Source organism: Penicillium concentricum (genome assembly GCF_028827145.1).
Source record: "Penicillium concentricum strain IBT 3081 chromosome Unknown utg000003l_segment0_segment0, whole genome shotgun sequence".
In the NCBI taxonomy this organism is placed as follows: Eukaryota; Fungi; Ascomycota; class Eurotiomycetes; order Eurotiales; family Aspergillaceae; genus Penicillium; species Penicillium concentricum.
Genome location: NW_026622756.1, coordinates 672133 through 688102, shown reverse-complemented (window position 1 = coordinate 688102; position 15970 = coordinate 672133). Strand labels below are relative to the sequence as shown.

At 45.0% G+C, this 15970-nt stretch overlaps 6 protein-coding genes across 6 annotated transcripts; 2 read left to right on the top strand and 4 right to left on the bottom strand.

Moving 5' to 3' along the window:
* Positions 1-1128: 1128 nt before the first annotated feature.
* N7517_008109 (kinesin light chain) lies at positions 1129-1566 on the bottom strand (the record flags this gene model as incomplete). Its single annotated transcript, XM_056725839.1, has 1 exon — positions 1129-1566. One exon carries the CDS (start codon positions 1564-1566, stop codon positions 1129-1131), a length of 438 nt encoding a protein of 145 aa, XP_056576690.1.
* A 1101-nt stretch (positions 1567-2667) lies between these two features.
* Positions 2668-2898, bottom strand: N7517_008108 (HAT dimerization; the record flags this gene model as incomplete). The annotated part of the gene is made up of 1 exon (XM_056725838.1): positions 2668-2898. One exon carries the CDS (start codon positions 2896-2898, stop codon positions 2668-2670), a length of 231 nt encoding a protein of 76 aa, XP_056576689.1.
* Positions 2899-4929: 2031 nt separating this feature from the next.
* Positions 4930-5183, bottom strand: N7517_008107 (uncharacterized protein; the record flags this gene model as incomplete). Its single annotated transcript, XM_056725837.1, has 2 exons — positions 4930-5061; positions 5136-5183. 2 exons carry the CDS (start codon positions 5181-5183, stop codon positions 4930-4932), a joined length of 180 nt encoding a protein of 59 aa, XP_056576688.1.
* A 4963-nt stretch (positions 5184-10146) lies between these two features.
* Positions 10147-10965, top strand: N7517_008106 (uncharacterized protein; the record flags this gene model as incomplete). Its single annotated transcript, XM_056725836.1, has 1 exon — positions 10147-10965. The coding sequence occupies one exon, from the start codon at positions 10147-10149 to the stop codon at positions 10963-10965; it is 819 nt and encodes a 272-aa protein (XP_056576687.1).
* A 448-nt stretch (positions 10966-11413) lies between these two features.
* On the bottom strand, positions 11414-12016 carry N7517_008105 (fumarylacetoacetate hydrolase family protein; the record flags this gene model as incomplete). The annotated part of the gene is made up of 2 exons (XM_056725835.1): positions 11414-11661; positions 11731-12016. The coding sequence occupies 2 exons, from the start codon at positions 12014-12016 to the stop codon at positions 11414-11416; spliced, it is 534 nt and encodes a 177-aa protein (XP_056576686.1).
* A 2042-nt stretch (positions 12017-14058) lies between these two features.
* Positions 14059-15821, top strand: N7517_008104 (fungal specific transcription factor domain-containing protein; the record flags this gene model as incomplete). Its single annotated transcript, XM_056725834.1, has 2 exons — positions 14059-14675; positions 14729-15821. The coding sequence occupies 2 exons, from the start codon at positions 14059-14061 to the stop codon at positions 15819-15821; spliced, it is 1710 nt and encodes a 569-aa protein (XP_056576685.1).
* Between the last annotated feature and the right edge of the window lie 149 nt (positions 15822-15970).

Below are 15970 nucleotides of genomic sequence, written 5' to 3'. Positions count from 1 at the left end.
TTTTACATAGGCCCTGCCGTCGATGGCTCCGCAAGCTTGGGAAAATTAAAATTGCCAATGTCCAATTTTCACAGGGACAGGGAGATAGGGTCACACAACGGACGTCACCATATCTTGAAAATCCAGAAATATCGCGCTTCTCGGCCGATTCTGGATAGGCGAGATATGTGGTCTTCATCAATAACTTCAATTAATGTACATTGTGTTATCACAGACCAGAATATGTGGGTCTTTAATGTACACAAATAACTAAATAAACACATAAATGGCCGTACATCACTTTTTATCCTGCAGACATGGGGTACGAGTCCCGAAGCCGGCACATCTATAGCCGTCATCACGTCTGCGTGCGAGACACTACAGCCGGGGTAATGGAGTACCTCAGCCTTTTCACAGGTTAAAGTGGAATCATTACAGGCCTTCACCGATGAGGCTCAAAGTTCACCGCAGGAATGTTTGGAACAATACCGTGGAGACAATCATCCATAGTGGTAGCCTGTATATTGCCGAAAGAGTTGATTATAACCCACTACCCACTAGACTGAGGACGGACTTATATTTTAGTTTAGTGGTAAAAATAACTTCTCCAGCCCTATGACGAAACACGCTAATCCAGTTCGGACATAGCTTGGTTTCAAACATTGAATCGTATTAAAACATGTCAGTAAAAGTGAAGAACAATGTTACAGTGTGATTTATCATAACTAGTTAACTAGTTATTCAACACCCACTGCTTCCTGATTCCAAAGGCATCAATTGCTGAATAAGCACAAGGGAGCCCTTTATCTTGCTATCAGAACTATATAGAGAGACACATCTCAAGGACTGTGCAATGGCTTCATTGGTTCATTCTAGTACTAGTGCATACTGTGTCTCTAGGAACCCGATAAAATACTCTATCCCGTGCTATAGAGTTCTATAAATTACTTGCAAAACCCTTACCGAAAATACTCGCACCTCGCAGGTACCCTTGCCCTGAATCTCTTGGCAGCTGTGCTCTTTGAAGTGGCAAGGTGAATCCGTTTCGAGTGATGCATACCAAGTCCATGTATGATAGTAAAGATCATTTCACAAATAATATAGAAAGCAGTGATATGTAAACATATGATATTCAAGCATTGCGCTTATCTAGACATTCCTATCCAGTGCCTCGATTTCCCATTCTTGCAATGTTTCATAATTAGACAAAGTGGCCGGGTGATCCAGCCCTAGTGAGTGTTGGAGCTTGGGACAGCAATCCCGTAGTAAATTGATGGCTTCAACAACGTTGCCTGAATGTTCCCAGGTGAAAGCAAGATTGGACATACCCGTTAGCATATCGGGATGATCCTCGCCGAGTTTTCTCTTGCTCGACTCCATCACCCCTATCTGAAGCGGCTCAGCCTCCTCCCACCGACATTGCTCCTTATATGTCCAAGCCAGGTTTCCCATTCTCGTCAGTGCGTCGGGATGGTCTTCGCCGAGCTTCAGCTTGCTCGTCTCCGTCGCCTGTATCTGAAGCGGTTCCCGGCTAAGCCGCATTCGCAACGCACCAGGGTCCTTGCTGTCCGCATCATCCCTAATCATTTCTGCATTGCCGGTGCACGTCTCGCTCTTTTTCTCGGGGCACACTGTTCTGCAATGATCTAGGAATAAATATTTGATGGGCTCCCTGTTCTTGATACAGGCTTCGATCCAAGGCGATATACCATCCTAATCCATCGCGTCAGGGTTGGCACCTTTGGAGAGGAGCATGGCCACAAGCTCTTTGCTTTCATAAAAGACTTCAAGCCAGAGCGCGATTTAGCGCTGGCAATACAAAAGATCTATCTCGATATCAGGGTGTTAGAGGAGCCTCTTCACGACGGCCGATGAATTTTTCTCCACGCTGTACTACAGGACAATCTTTCCAGCCTTATTCCTTAGGTTGACTTTTGTCTTTTGATTCTTCAGGAAGAGCTTGAATGTCGACCCGGACCCATATTGTACGGCTGTCATCAAAGGGGACCAATCATCAACTAATGCGTTAACGTTGGCTCGGTAGGAGAGCAAGGTTTTTGTAAAGTCGGTACGGTTGATTTTAGCGGCCCAGTGAAGTGCGGAACTGTTCTGGTGCTTGATGTTGTATTTGATCAAGGCCAATAGTAGCTTTAGATAGAGTACTCGGCTGGTTCGGGCAAGGGCAGAAATTTCGTGTCCCCCTAGGGTATCGGCTATCACCTAAAGAATCTTGGTCGGCAAGTCTAGGATAGTGGCGAGTAACTTAATAGTCTATATCTCATTATTAGTCTCCGTAAGCCTTAATGAATAAGCATAGCTTCTTAGAAGTAACGACTATTATACCATGATTGTGTTGGTGGTTGTGACCTGCCAGTTCTTCAATGAATAGAGTGCATTTGATTTCAAGATACTAAATACTACACTGCGACATCGCCCATGGACGGGCCGGTGGGCAGTGCCCATGGGCCTTTTTAGTAAGCAAAATTTCTATACCTCGTGACTTGCATTATTTATGCTATTTGACTCTGTATTTTTAAGTATTTTGTTTACAGCATTTATTATAATCTTATGATAATATCTTATACACGGCCATTTAGATGAATCCAGTCATTGATTTATATTCATATATAAATTAATACCGTAGCCATTGATCATCATCATCAGGTTTACTACGCTTCCTTGTCTCTCTTAGTCCAGAGCGCCTCTGAGTGCCACCTTTATCTGCAGATGAGGGCTTGTCTCGTCCTCACTATCAACGGAGAGACTTCTCTGTCGTTTACCCGCACTTGGAACTGTAATCATAGGCCGACGCTGACTCTCAAGTACAAACTCCGCCTCAATCAGTGTAATAGGGTCATTCCCGTCATCATCATTCTCATCAGAATCCTCTCCTTCGCTAATCGCTTCGGGTACGTTCATAGTAAGCTCGGCCTCTCGTTGCTCGTCCGCCTCTTGTACTGCATCTAGGCGAAGGTCCTCCTTAGGTGACTCTTCAAGTTCAATATCAAACAGGGTCTTACACCGAAACATCATGATATCTTGGATTGTCTCCGGATTTAGCTGCCCACGGCGGTAGTGGCAAATATCCCGAGCGGTGTTGAATAAACGCTCCACTCCCGCGCCTGTTGCTGGGATAGAGAGAATATCGCGAGCAACACTTGAGAGGATAGGGAATTCATGTTCGTATTCCTTCCAGAATTGCAAAGGATCGACCTTTTTTCGAGCTATATATGATATTAGTATAGGCGAATAATATTATTATGGATATAACATACGTTTTTCAAGGTACTGCGTTAGTTCATAATCTGAGTTAGATGCATCGGAGTGCACTTGAGGCGCCGTAAGGTCGAGGAGAGCATCAAAGTCACTAATACTAGACAAACAACCCCGTGGTAGTTGCTCGCCTTGTAGCGACTTAGTATGGGAGTATCGCTGGGTATAAGGATTCATAAATTCAGGAAGCATTTCCCTATACTTATTGCTCCAGTCTATATCGTCTACAGACTTGCCCCACGCGTTGCTTGAGAAGAAATTGAGTTTGTGTTGGGGCGCGAGAATGGTCCCAATCGCGTATAGACTCCCGTGGATCTCTTCCGTCTTTGTGTAGTAAACCCTAAGCTTTGCTGTACCAGCATGAAGGGCACTAAGCATCGCTACCTTCCAGGGTATTGTCTTTAAGGTAAGTCGCTCAATAGATTTCTCAAAGTGCTCGAAAAGCGCGTTATATACCCCGAAAACATGATTCACGGTGATTTTCTTAGTTTTTGATAGGACTGTGGTAAACCGGTAGAAAGGCTCTGTAATATACGGAAGGTAGTCGACCTGCCGCCATTCTGCCTTACTAAGTTTGTATTTCTGCGTCCCAATGTTATCGCAGTATTCATCGTAGAATTTCGTAAGGCGTTTCGCACGACGAAGCATCAAAAATGTTGAATTCCAACGTGTGCGGACATCTTGTATTGGAGCAAGCTTTAGTCCTACGGGCTGTAAACGGAAGAAATCATCGCGGCGCTGGGGGCTAGCGTAAATAAACACAGCAAGCCCACGGATCTATAAAACATATTAGAATCATTTAAGATAAGAAGAAAGGAAGACACTTACTTTTATAAGAGTTTGTACAATTATTTGCTGGCTCTCGGATGCGCGAAGCGACCGAGCTTGGGCTTCGACATTGGAGAAATTTGTATCCGTCGTGTCATTCTGGGGATCGGCCTTCACAGATCCAAGTAGTTCGCGAAGACTCAGCTGGATAACATGAGCGAGACATGGGATCCGAACAACCACTGGACTGCTTGGTAGATTCAGAGAGTCGATAGAGTCTTGAATTGACTGTACCAAGGTCGTGTTATTTGATGCATTATCCGATGTTATCGCGAGAATACGATCGGCGATATCGTGCTTTTTGAAGATCTCTATAAGCACTTCGCTTAGATTCACACCAGAATGCGGCCCATTGAGTGGTTCGAAGCCAAGTAGAAGCTCACGATAATTCCAGTCCTGATTAATAAAATACCCTATAATCGCCATAAATGCTTGTTGGAATGGTGATGTCCAGCAGTCAAGAGCGATAGAGAGCTTCGCGTTTAGTGGGAGGGTAGAGAGAATAGTATGGTGCTCTTCATACACTATTTTCTTTAGCCGGCGCTAAGCAGTCCGAGGATGGAGTAAAGTAGGTTCAGGTGGAGCCCTCTGAGCCATCCTAATAAGGGAAGCAAGCTGCTTCCTTGCGAGACTGCGGAAAGGTAGGTTGAGTGCAGTGATACATTCAATCTACTCTCTTTCCTTTCATCTTGTGAAATTTTCGTCGCGCGAGAAGACTCAAGTATCAAGTGTATATCAATGTCAGTTATAATATAAAGAATATATTAATATAGAATACATACTGCTGCATGTTGCATAGTCTGTATTATTGATTGTTGTGTCGCTGGGTTTCGGCCAGCCTTCTGGCATTTACCCGTGCTTAAATGGCGCTTCATTGTGTTGGTACCGCTCTGTTTTGAATGTGGATGCGGAAGTGACACTCCGCAAGACCGGCACATAACTAGAGGTTCGCCTGTAGTATGGTGTGCCACTTGCTCGAAGCTATTCCAGATATCTGAGATATGTTTTGCATCCTATCGTATCTTACGTTGTGTTTCTGGTTCGCTGCCACGTACGGTTGTACGCCACCATTCAATGAATTTCGCCTTCGACGCGTCGTTCATTGTGGCAAATAGAACGAAATGCTTCCTCCGATCGGGGCCGATACGTTGGAGGGAGGAGTGTTCGATGGCTAGGTCGATAAAGTCGAATTCTACTACTGATGTAGCTGTCTGTTGGCTGTCGAAAAGATTGGGATCGAGGTTAGGATCGAAGGGGTTTCGGCGTATAAGACGTCTAGTTGAGAGCTCGTAGGAATCGACGAAGGCCCAGCGATAACGTATTTCACCCCCGAGCTGGACAAACCCCACCAAAACGTGTCAATTAATTTAAACCCTGCTTCTTCAACCACCCACCATGCCACCAATACGCTCTCGAAGCTCTAAAAATTTAATAGAGCAAGAGGGTAGGATCTTACTAGCTATCTAGGCTTTTAAGAATCAAGAAATCTCTTCAATTCGTGAAGCAGCCCGCCGATTTAACGTACCAAATTCAACACTCTCTACACGTCTCCATGGTGTTAAAACCCGCGCGATTTCTCGCGCAAATTGCTCTAAATTGACAGAAATTGAAGAGGAGTTTCTTGAAAAATGGATTCTCTCTATGGATCTACGTGGAGCAGCCCCCCGGCCCTCTATGGTACGAGAAATGGCAGATCTTCTTCTTCAAAAGCGTGAAACTACCCCGGTTCTTTCGGTCGGTCAAAACTGGGTTACAGAATTCGTTAAACGACGTCCCCTCCTCTCCTCCCGATTTTCGAAACGGTATAACTACGAGCGTGCGAAATGTGAAGATCCTAAAATCATTATGGAGTGGTTTAATTTGGTTCAAAAGACGATCCTTCAATTTGGAATTGATCCTGACGATATTTATAACTTTGATGAGACTGGTTTCGCTATGGGATTGACTGCAACTGCGAAGGTTATTACGAGGAGTAAATACTACGGTCGGAGGCCGGTTTTACAACCTGGAAATCGTGAATGGGTGACGGTGGTTGAATGTACGAATGCTTCTGGATGGGTACTTCAGCCGTGTATAATTTTTAAAGGCAAATTCTTTATTGAAACATGGTTTGACGGCCTCCCGGAGGATTGGCGCTTCGAAGTTAGCCCTAACGGCTGAACTTCTGATGAAATTGGACTTCGCTGGCTGGAGAAGCTCTTTATTCCTAGTACTTCGTGTACAAAGGGGGTATACCGGCTTTTGATACTTGACGGCCACGGAAGTCATTTAACGCCTAAATTTGACGAAATTTGCGAGCAAAACAAGGTGATACCAATCTGTATGCCACCGCATTCATCTCATCTTTTACAACCTTTGGATATTGGTTGTTTTGTGGTATTAAAACGTGCGTACGGTCGGATGGTTGAAACTAAGATGCGGAACGGGATCAACCATATTGACAAACTTGACTTCCTCGAAGCATACCCTCTCGCACGAATTGAAGCTTTTAAATCGGAGAATATTAGAAATAGCTTCGGAGCAGCTGGTTTAGTACCATTTGTACCCGACCGAGTGATTTCAAAGCTTAATATTCGGCTTCGAACCCCAACCCCCCAGCTAGCCGGGGGAGTGAATCAAGCCGGAGTTTTACCCCAAAAACCCCCTTTACGGAGAAAGAACTACGCCGTCAAGCTTCATCAATCAAAGCTTTACTTCGTGCAAGATCTCGAAGCCCGCCTAGCCCGTCAGATCGTGCATTAAACCAGCTTGTGAAAGGCTTCCGTCTTCAAATGCAAGGTGCTAGCATTCTCGCCAAAGAACTCAAGGAATTACGCGCCGCCAATGAGAAGCAGAAGCAAAAGCGTACTAGATCTAGGAGGCAGATACCCGCCGAAGAAGGCCTCTCAGTTCAAGAAGCTTCTCAATTGATTACTGAGCCGGTGGAAGCAATTGAAGCACCTCCTCCCCCTCCACGAAGAAGCCCTTCGCCGGCTTTACAACCACATATACGGGCGCCACCAAAGTGCAGTGGTTGTGGAGAAATAGGGCATAAGATTAATAGATGCCTAGCTAGATAGATGATTTTAGTATATTTAATTTAATGGCGTTTTGGTTGAGATAAATACATTCTAAAATAACGACTTGGTGGGGGTGTCCAGCTTGTCCAGCTCGGTAGTGAAACACGTTATAGGCTCTAGGGTGTGACATAATTAATAACGATCGATAGAAATGTAAGGGATAATCCACGTGTATACAAATTCAGGGAGAGTGTGATCTTATTCACCTACCTAAGGGAACTTGCGACCGTGGTAAAGGGTAATCATCTAAATATGATATATCATAATTTAGGTGTAGACTTACTACGATACTACGCGCTAATTGGCTATATTAGTATATTGTCCACGGACATGTCTATGGGCATGCCCATGGATAGTGCCCAAGCGCCCATCTAACTTAGAGAATCTAAATATTGTGACATTGCAGAACTAAAACTCGACCTTTGAGTAATATAATATAGTAATTCAGGCGATATAAGTTGATAAAATGCGACTGATATTGATAGAAATTTGAATTATAATCATAGATTCCGTATTAATCGCAAGATACAAAATCTTACTCTAATTACTATTTTATGTGAACTAACTGGTAGAATTACTATATGTCTCAAATATATATTCCAGCTGTGATAGGATTGATTTAATAGATTTCTAAAAATACCAACTAATCACAAGTATTAGAAGGGTTTTTTTGTCTTGCTCGCATGTTGGGTATAGCCATCTATTAAATATCAAAATATTTTGATTGGATTCAAATATTTTGTGTACTAATAATGACATTTTCTATAGAGTTGGCAAAACGCATATAAATAACAGTAATTTATTCTGCTATGTCAGTAGGTTATGCGTCCATTTTGGGTGACTTTATGCAAGCATGGGCACTTGGGCAATGCCCAACATGGGCGTGCCCATGGGCCTTGGGCCTTTTGGACGGGCCCCCTAAGAGTCAAAAGGCCCAAGGCCCACCGTGGATGGGCGATGTCGCAGTCTAACTCTGCAGTTTATGTATATATTTCCGCACTTCTGACGACAATTTTGATCAATATTAGTTTTTATAACCATAACAATATCATACAGTCCTCAAAGCGAAATATATAATATTACTACTATTGATTAATTAGAAAACAGGCTAATTTCTTAATCTTTCATAGAGAAAAGAGGGTTTTGTTAGTTAGAACCATAGAGGTGATCGGAACAGATATAAATAACAGTATTTTATTAAGGTAAATCAGCAGTTTTGTACGTCTTGGCATAGACTAATTAGGATTTTTATGCTGAAACGGGCTCTTGGCGGGTAACCCGAGGGTACCCGCCAAGAACCCACGGGTCTACGGGTATAGGTTTTGGGTATTGGGTATGAACCTGACCCGCGGGTACGGGTCATGAAGTTGGACCCAAACCCGACCCAAAGCGAGGTCTTCTCTCAATGCCATTCGGGACGCCACCGCTTTTGCTAAGGGCCTCCTACTCGTTGATCGATGTATTGAGACGATGAAGGACGGCGCAATCAGAGCACAAGTTAAAGTAATTGCTACTTCAATGCGACCGCCGCCGTAGACACCGCTCCCCTAAGAGGAGCAGCTGACCGCGAATTTCTGAGCACTGTGGACGCAATGCGTGATGGTGGTGCTTTTACTCGGGGCGCAATACATGTACTGTTTTTCCTTTTCTTCCCGTGTCTCCCCATGCTACCGAGGGCGATAGCAGGCTCCTGAAGGGGGCAGTTGTGAGGGCCTGGGGGTATGACTAGATATTACTAAGCAGGGTAGTTATCTTACGTAGCTATGCCATAGTAATATGGATCATCTTTACCACCACCTGGCTTATTCCGTAACATGGTGGCTGTCTGACGCTTGCTTCTCCCGGTTTACGTAATTCACCACCGAGCTGGACAAACCCCCGAGCTGGACACCCAAAAACACCATAGCAAAGGAGACATTTTCTACACATATATCTCAATAACCACTCTTTAATTTTATTTAATCTCCTGTAGGTAACTGTTGATAAGCCTTATTAAAACTAGATATCAGTTTCGAATAAATCTAATATCTACAATATTATGGTATTGAAAATTACGTTGCTGTGAGCCAGAAATATATATCCCATTTACTATAGTGTTTTTGAGTGTCCAGCTCGGGGGTTTGTCCAGCTGGGTGGTTAATTACGTTTATCAGGACCTGCTTCCTTGCTAGATAGGTCTTCTCTCTGTCTCTCCCGAAGTTATCTATCAGAGATCTCCCCTCCTGTGAGGTTCGTCATTACTTGCCATACCTTAAATATACCACCTATCCCATTACACTATATCTGGATTTCGGTTGTTGCTATGTAATGGCTTCCATAATGCTGACTGGAACCCCGCCGGGAATTGAAACTCTATCCTTCTGTGCTATGGCAATTGCTCAAATGCATGGATAATATCCCTTCAAAAGGCCGAGCACATGAAGCAGTCAACTGGCCGGATACGAGCTACCGCGACCAGCACAGAGCCAATGATAGTCATCCTTCAAGGGCTTTTTATTTGTGGTCAATGGTATTGAGCCCTCCAAGCTTTGACTAACCCGATCTGTTCGGGACCCGCTGTGTGAACACTATGGGGAAATCCGGGGTATTCGAGCTTGCTGCTCGAGTAGTGATGCAATGTCAATATCTGCGGTCGACTACCGGTGCTTTTCTGGTTCATAGTTGTCTCTTTCGCAACAGCTGCTGGTCAAGCGGGCTCTAGTGAATTTACGGGGTTTTTCATACCACGAGTCTTGAACGGGTTCTTCCCAGGTGTTGCTCAAGGAGTAGGTCCCTGATAGACCAATTCAATTCAAAGGGAATACGTGGCTGATATACTTGAGTTTTACAGGGCGGCTTAATGTTTATCAAGGACCTGTTTTTCCTTCATGAGCAAGCGTAAGCCAAGCCGATTATTATCTTCCAAAAGCATCCCACTCAACCAATAATCAATTTCAGGCGCAAGATCAATCTTTGGCAGTCATGTGTGCTCCTTTCGCCTTTTCTCAGCCTTCTTATCGCATCTTTCATGACCATCAGTGTATCATGGCGGTGGCCATTTTGGATCTATACGATTGTGACAGGCCTCGCTCTCGTAGGGATTATCTTCTTCGGCGAGGAAACATATTACGACCGACAAATTCCACTATCAGAGCAGCCGACCCCTCGGTCTCGGTGGCTGCGGCTAGTGGGAGTTGAACAGTGGCAATCACTCTCACAAAGGAACACATTATACCAAGCTATTTCACGGTCTTTCGCGGTACTGAAGAAACCAGTTATTTTACTAACGAATCTCTACTACATCTGCATCTTTGCATGGCTCGTTGCCATCAACGCGACAATTCCCATCTTTCTTGTTCCCCTGTACAATTTTGGGCCTAAGCAGATAGGTACGTCCGAAGGCTCCGATTTTTTCCCTCTGATGCAAGCCCTGGGTCAGGAAGAAAATACTGATATGGCTAAATCGGGTTTTATGTATTTTTCTCCCGTCGTCGCATCCATCTTGGCATATGCCCTAGGCCACTGGCTTCATGACGCTCTGGCCAAGTTCTCCATGCGACGAAACGAAGGCCGATTTGACCCCGAATCACGGCTCATAATCGTGTGGCTCGCCATGCCGTTTATGCTCTCGGGTTTGGTGTTAGTTGGCTTCGCATTCCAATACCATTACCACTACATGCTACTCGCACTGGGCTGGGGGTTCCACACATTTGGGGTGATTATCAACTCCGCTAGCGTGAATATGTATGTGCTGAATTGCTACCCGGAGGCCAGTGGTGAAGTTGGAATGTGGATCAACTTCTCCCGCACCGCTGGGGGGATTTACTATCAGTTATTTCCAGGTTGAATGGGTTACTCGTGTGGGTGCGGCGGCGGCATTTGGGACTCAAGCAGCTATATGTGCAGTCATATTTCCCGTTTTCATTTTTTTGCAATTCCGTGGTAAACAGTTGAGGGCTTGGGGTGGAGAATTGAACTTCAAGACAGACTAGGGAGAGTATATACTGTGGTTTCTATAAATCTGGCTTGGACATGGATTATTTGCCTACTTTCAGATGATATGTGTTCGGAATTTCTCTTCAATCTTTTTATTTGATGCCTCCTTTGATGAAGTTGTTATTCGGCTAGATCACTCTTTTCATAGACTTTGGTATTCTGGAAATCTACACGAAACCCGAGCAATGGCCCATGAAACTATGAATAGATTCCAGATTTACATGAAAACACATTATTGAATCCCACAACTATTCGTAGCGAACCTTGTTGACAAGTGTCCCAATCTTTTCAATATGGACTCAAATATCATCCCCATCCCCAAGGAATATTCTGGGGGACCGGAAGTTTCCAATCCCCGGCGGGGTTCCAGTTAGGATAATTGTTCCAGGTTCTAGTGTAGTCCCTTGGGACAGATATGCGACGAGTTCGCACACTCCGAAGATCATGTCACTTGTATTACCGTCCTGAAGCTTTTTGCCATTGTAGATTGCGCCGATTTGCAAGTCCTGGGGATCTGGAATAATGGCCGGGGAGACCAAAACAGGGCCTAGTAGATAGAGAGGTCAGGGTTTGTTTCTTATGATTTTCCTTGCCATCAAAGCATCTTTGCACTTACCCAAAGGACAGCTAGAGTCCATGCCCTTTGAAAAGCAAGGCATTGGGGTTTTCATCTGTGTGTCCCGCGCTGAAACGTCGTTGGCGGCAGTAAACCCAAGGATATATCTAAGCGCCTGTTCGGCGGTAATGTCCCGAGCTAACTTTCCAATCACCACAACCAATTCTGCCTCATAATCACTCGTGCCATCCTGAGCAAACTTTGGGATATTGATGGTATCAGGATACGGATTGGCTATCGCGGTCCGAGGTTTCGTGAAAAGTGCTGGGACAGGGGGAATTGCCATGTCCGCCTCCTATTGTCTGTCTTAGCTTTCTCCACGATTTCGATCAATCTGTATGCCTCCGCACTCCTCTCACCTTTTACAACCTCTCGATATCGGCTGTTTTGCGGTGTTAAAACGTGCGTACGGCCGGCTGGTTGAATCAACAATACGGGTTGGAATAAATCATATTGATAAACTTGATTTCCTCGAAGCATACCTAGAGGCTCGAATTGAAGCTTTTAAAACGGATACTATTAAAAGCAGCTTTAGGGCTACCGGTTTAGTACCGTCTTCACCTGATCAAGTGATTTCAAAGCTAAATATTCGGCTTCGAACACCAACCCCCCCGGCTCCCTACGAAGAAGGCCTTCGCCACCTTTACAACCACGAACGAGAGCATTACCAACGTGCGGGCTATGTAAAAACCAGGGTCATAGAAGGGATGCATGTCCAGATAGATGATGATTTCAGTGTACTTGATTTAATGGAGTTTTGGTTGAGATATATGCATTTGAGATTAATAGGTTAGGTTGGGTGCGCAGCTCGGTAGTGAAACACGTTAGTTAGTTTCATGAATCTCAACATCCTATATCTGGAAGGAGCCGATCAGATATTCTTGTGCCAAAGTCCTCTGTAACTTGGTTGTCTTTGTTGCGAATCCACTTTGACTATCGCGACCATTCTAGGATGTAGGCATTCTACTGGAGAGTAGGATTGAGTGATTTGCAAGCCGCCTGAAGCGATAAATTTGACTATGCAAGGAACAGTCTATCGCATCACGATGTTTAGCTGAGACAACAAATTATATTTCGAGCGGCTCCTCATCAAATGCTTCTACACCTGGTAGGTCTAATCTTGAGCGTATTGCCTGATTGTAGTGAACCAATGGAGGTGAATCCGGTGTTTGCATTCGACCAGCTCAATCGAATTGGAGGCCGTATGCCAACTTGACTGAGTGATAAGCTGGGGACAAGAAATGACGCGAATTGAAACCATGAAATTGATACATCTGTCATGTGGATGAGATGGCGAGAAAGGGCTCGCGCTGCGTCCGTGAGACGATGACCACCACTCACCTTCACCGCCCGGTCATATACCACAACACACATCAACACACATCAACACCCACCACGTCAACGACCATCAACGATCATCAACGCTAGAGGTCACCTGACCCTCTAACATTTGTTCTCTCTCCTCTGTTTTGTTCTTCCTTCTCTCGTGTGCGCATTTTAGCATGATTTTGTCGTTGTTCCCTATTTGATTCTTGACAGGAGATCGCTGACATGAAAATAATTTTGGGTTCCCGTGTTCTTTCAAACACGAGGGAGGCATGTACAGATACACATTAGTCGCAATGTGAATCCTCCATGAGTAAATGTAAATCAGACATGGAGAATGACTGGGCTTCACAAATTATATCTCTAGCTCCAATGAGCGCACAAAAGCCAAAACAGCGGACACGATCGACACAAGTGAAGGCCGAGGGGCGGGCTGAAACGCGGATATGAAGCGAAGACTTCGGAGACGCGGAAGCCCGAACGCCGAGGGAGGTTCAGGGTGTCTGTGATTTTCGTGAAACCTCCTTTTGATTAGTTTATTGATGGTTTTCGTTATACATTGATTATCTGTGAAAGCTCGCCAAAATCCTTTGGTCATTTCTCCACTTTCGTATAACCCCGCTTTGTGTACGACGACGCCGAACCCTTTTCCCCTCTGAGAGGCACTGGAAGAATCATTGAAGTGGAAAAAAGCTATGCCCGGGGAAGCTCGAACAATCAGAAAAGGGACCAAAAGCTGCACAGAATGTGAGTGACTACAATTCTCTTTCTCTTGTTATCTCCTTTGTCGTCAGTCTAACAGAATTAGGCAGACGGCGAAAGATCCGGTGTATTCCAAGCTTTGAGAATGCACAAACATGTCGTCGGTGCGAAGAACAGGGTTTGGAATGTATTGCACAAACACATACTTCAGGCTCAACAAGAACCCAAAGATTATCTTCCAAACAACGAGTCGCTCAACTTGAATCGAAAGTCTTAAGTTTGGCCGAGACTGTTCGTCAGATGCAAGAGAAACTCAATGTCCAAGCCACGCAGAACGGTGATATGAGTCTCGAGCAACCATTCGAAGATAATGGCCCTGGGATCTCCGTTTCCGAGCAGTCGATTGCCGAGCAACCGTTTCATCTGCGTTTGCTGTTTCAGAATGACTGGCTCAGTATCGAAGGCCCCTCGGAAAGCCGGGTCAGACAAGGTCATGGTATCACTAGCACTGCCCATCCACTCGCTGTCGCAAGAAAATCGCTACAGGTGTTGATTCCTTCGAAAGACGAAATACTCAAAACCAGCGATTCAGCTTCCGAATGGCTTAGCATGCTACAGTCATTTTTTCCGCTACCATGCGGCACCACTTGTGGAGAGGAAGTCGTTGCGGGTTATGAAGAGATGCATAGTCCCAATGTTGATCCCATCAAGCTAGCTTCTTGGATGGTAACCGTTGCTATGATAACCGAGCAACTGCCACAAGAAAATGTGAGAATGGAGATTCGGCTCAAAAACCGACAGCGACATAGTTCACTTTCGAAAGCCATATCCACAACAGTGGAAAATAAAGTTTTGGCCTACGATACTTTGACGGGATCGATAGAGGGGCTTTCGCTGTTGATGCAGTTTATCAGGCTGTGAGAATTCGACTTCCCCGACTTTGCCCATCGTATTAGCTGACCAATGTTAGGGAAATGGGCCGAGGAAACATCCATAAAGCATGGTTAAAATTGCGACGGGCTATTGCGATCGCAGAGCTGATGGGACTTCACAACCTGGTTCAAGTAATCCAAATGGGTTCCGCTACCGAGGCTGCTGATGAAGGTTACATCGGCAAATTGCGGCTATGGGATCTAATATGTGCCGCAGACAGACTTTTGGGGATGATTCTCAACATTTCTCCAATTACTGGCCGTCATGAACAACTGACAAACCAGTCCCTATCTATCAATGGCATCGTGCAAACCCGATTGTATCTCTTTCGGTTGACAGACATAGCCAACAAGATCCAAGATCTGGATCTAATCCGCAAATCGAATGTACCCGGAACGGAGAGCTACGCATTTGCTTTGGAGCTTTCTAGGGAGCTGAAAGCACTGGCCTCCCAAACCCCAGAAGCTTGGTGGTCAGGGGGTGTGCATGGTGCGAACAATGTTCAACCTGACCACATAGTGCAGTTCTTGCATTATTATGTCGCCATGAGAATCCATCTGCCTCTCAGTTTGCGACAGGGCCCAGACGGCGAAAACTTGTTTAATTGTTTGGCTTGTGTCGCCGCCTGCGAATCGATGGTGCAGCGATACCAGTTGCTGAGACGAACGCTTCCACCTGGTCTCTTCCTTTCCGAAATTTTGGACATACAGGCGTTCTCTGCTGCAGTCACTCTTCTTCTCATATCTCATATGTTTTCCCAGTGCTCTTTGGAAGTCGGTATCGACAAAATCAAGATCAAAAACGAGGTGGGACAAGTCATCCAGCTTCTCCAAGACAAGTCTGACTGTCCCTCTGGATCCTGTATTGCTTATAATGGTTTTACCACGCTTCGCTCCCTCGATGATCTGCTTGGCGAAAACGGCTTTGATGTATGCCAAATAGCATTTCATGCTCCGCTTCTCGGTAAAATGCAAGTCAAACGCAATGAGCAGACTTCTCAATCCGAGGATGATTGGTCTTCGGATTTCATGTCAGCTCTCGGACTTTGCAACGCAGGCGAACAGATATTTCAACTAAACCCCGATTCCTACATGTCTCTAGAGCCTTCCATTGATCTGCAGAATATGTGATTCCAAGGTTGGACAAAACTGGAACCTCAGGTATATACCTTTTCATTGAAATAATTAGCATACTATTTACCAAGTAGACCACCATGCACTGAATATAACAACCTTGGAAAGCCGTGATCATGATTTATAATCTATTGAGTACAAAAGGT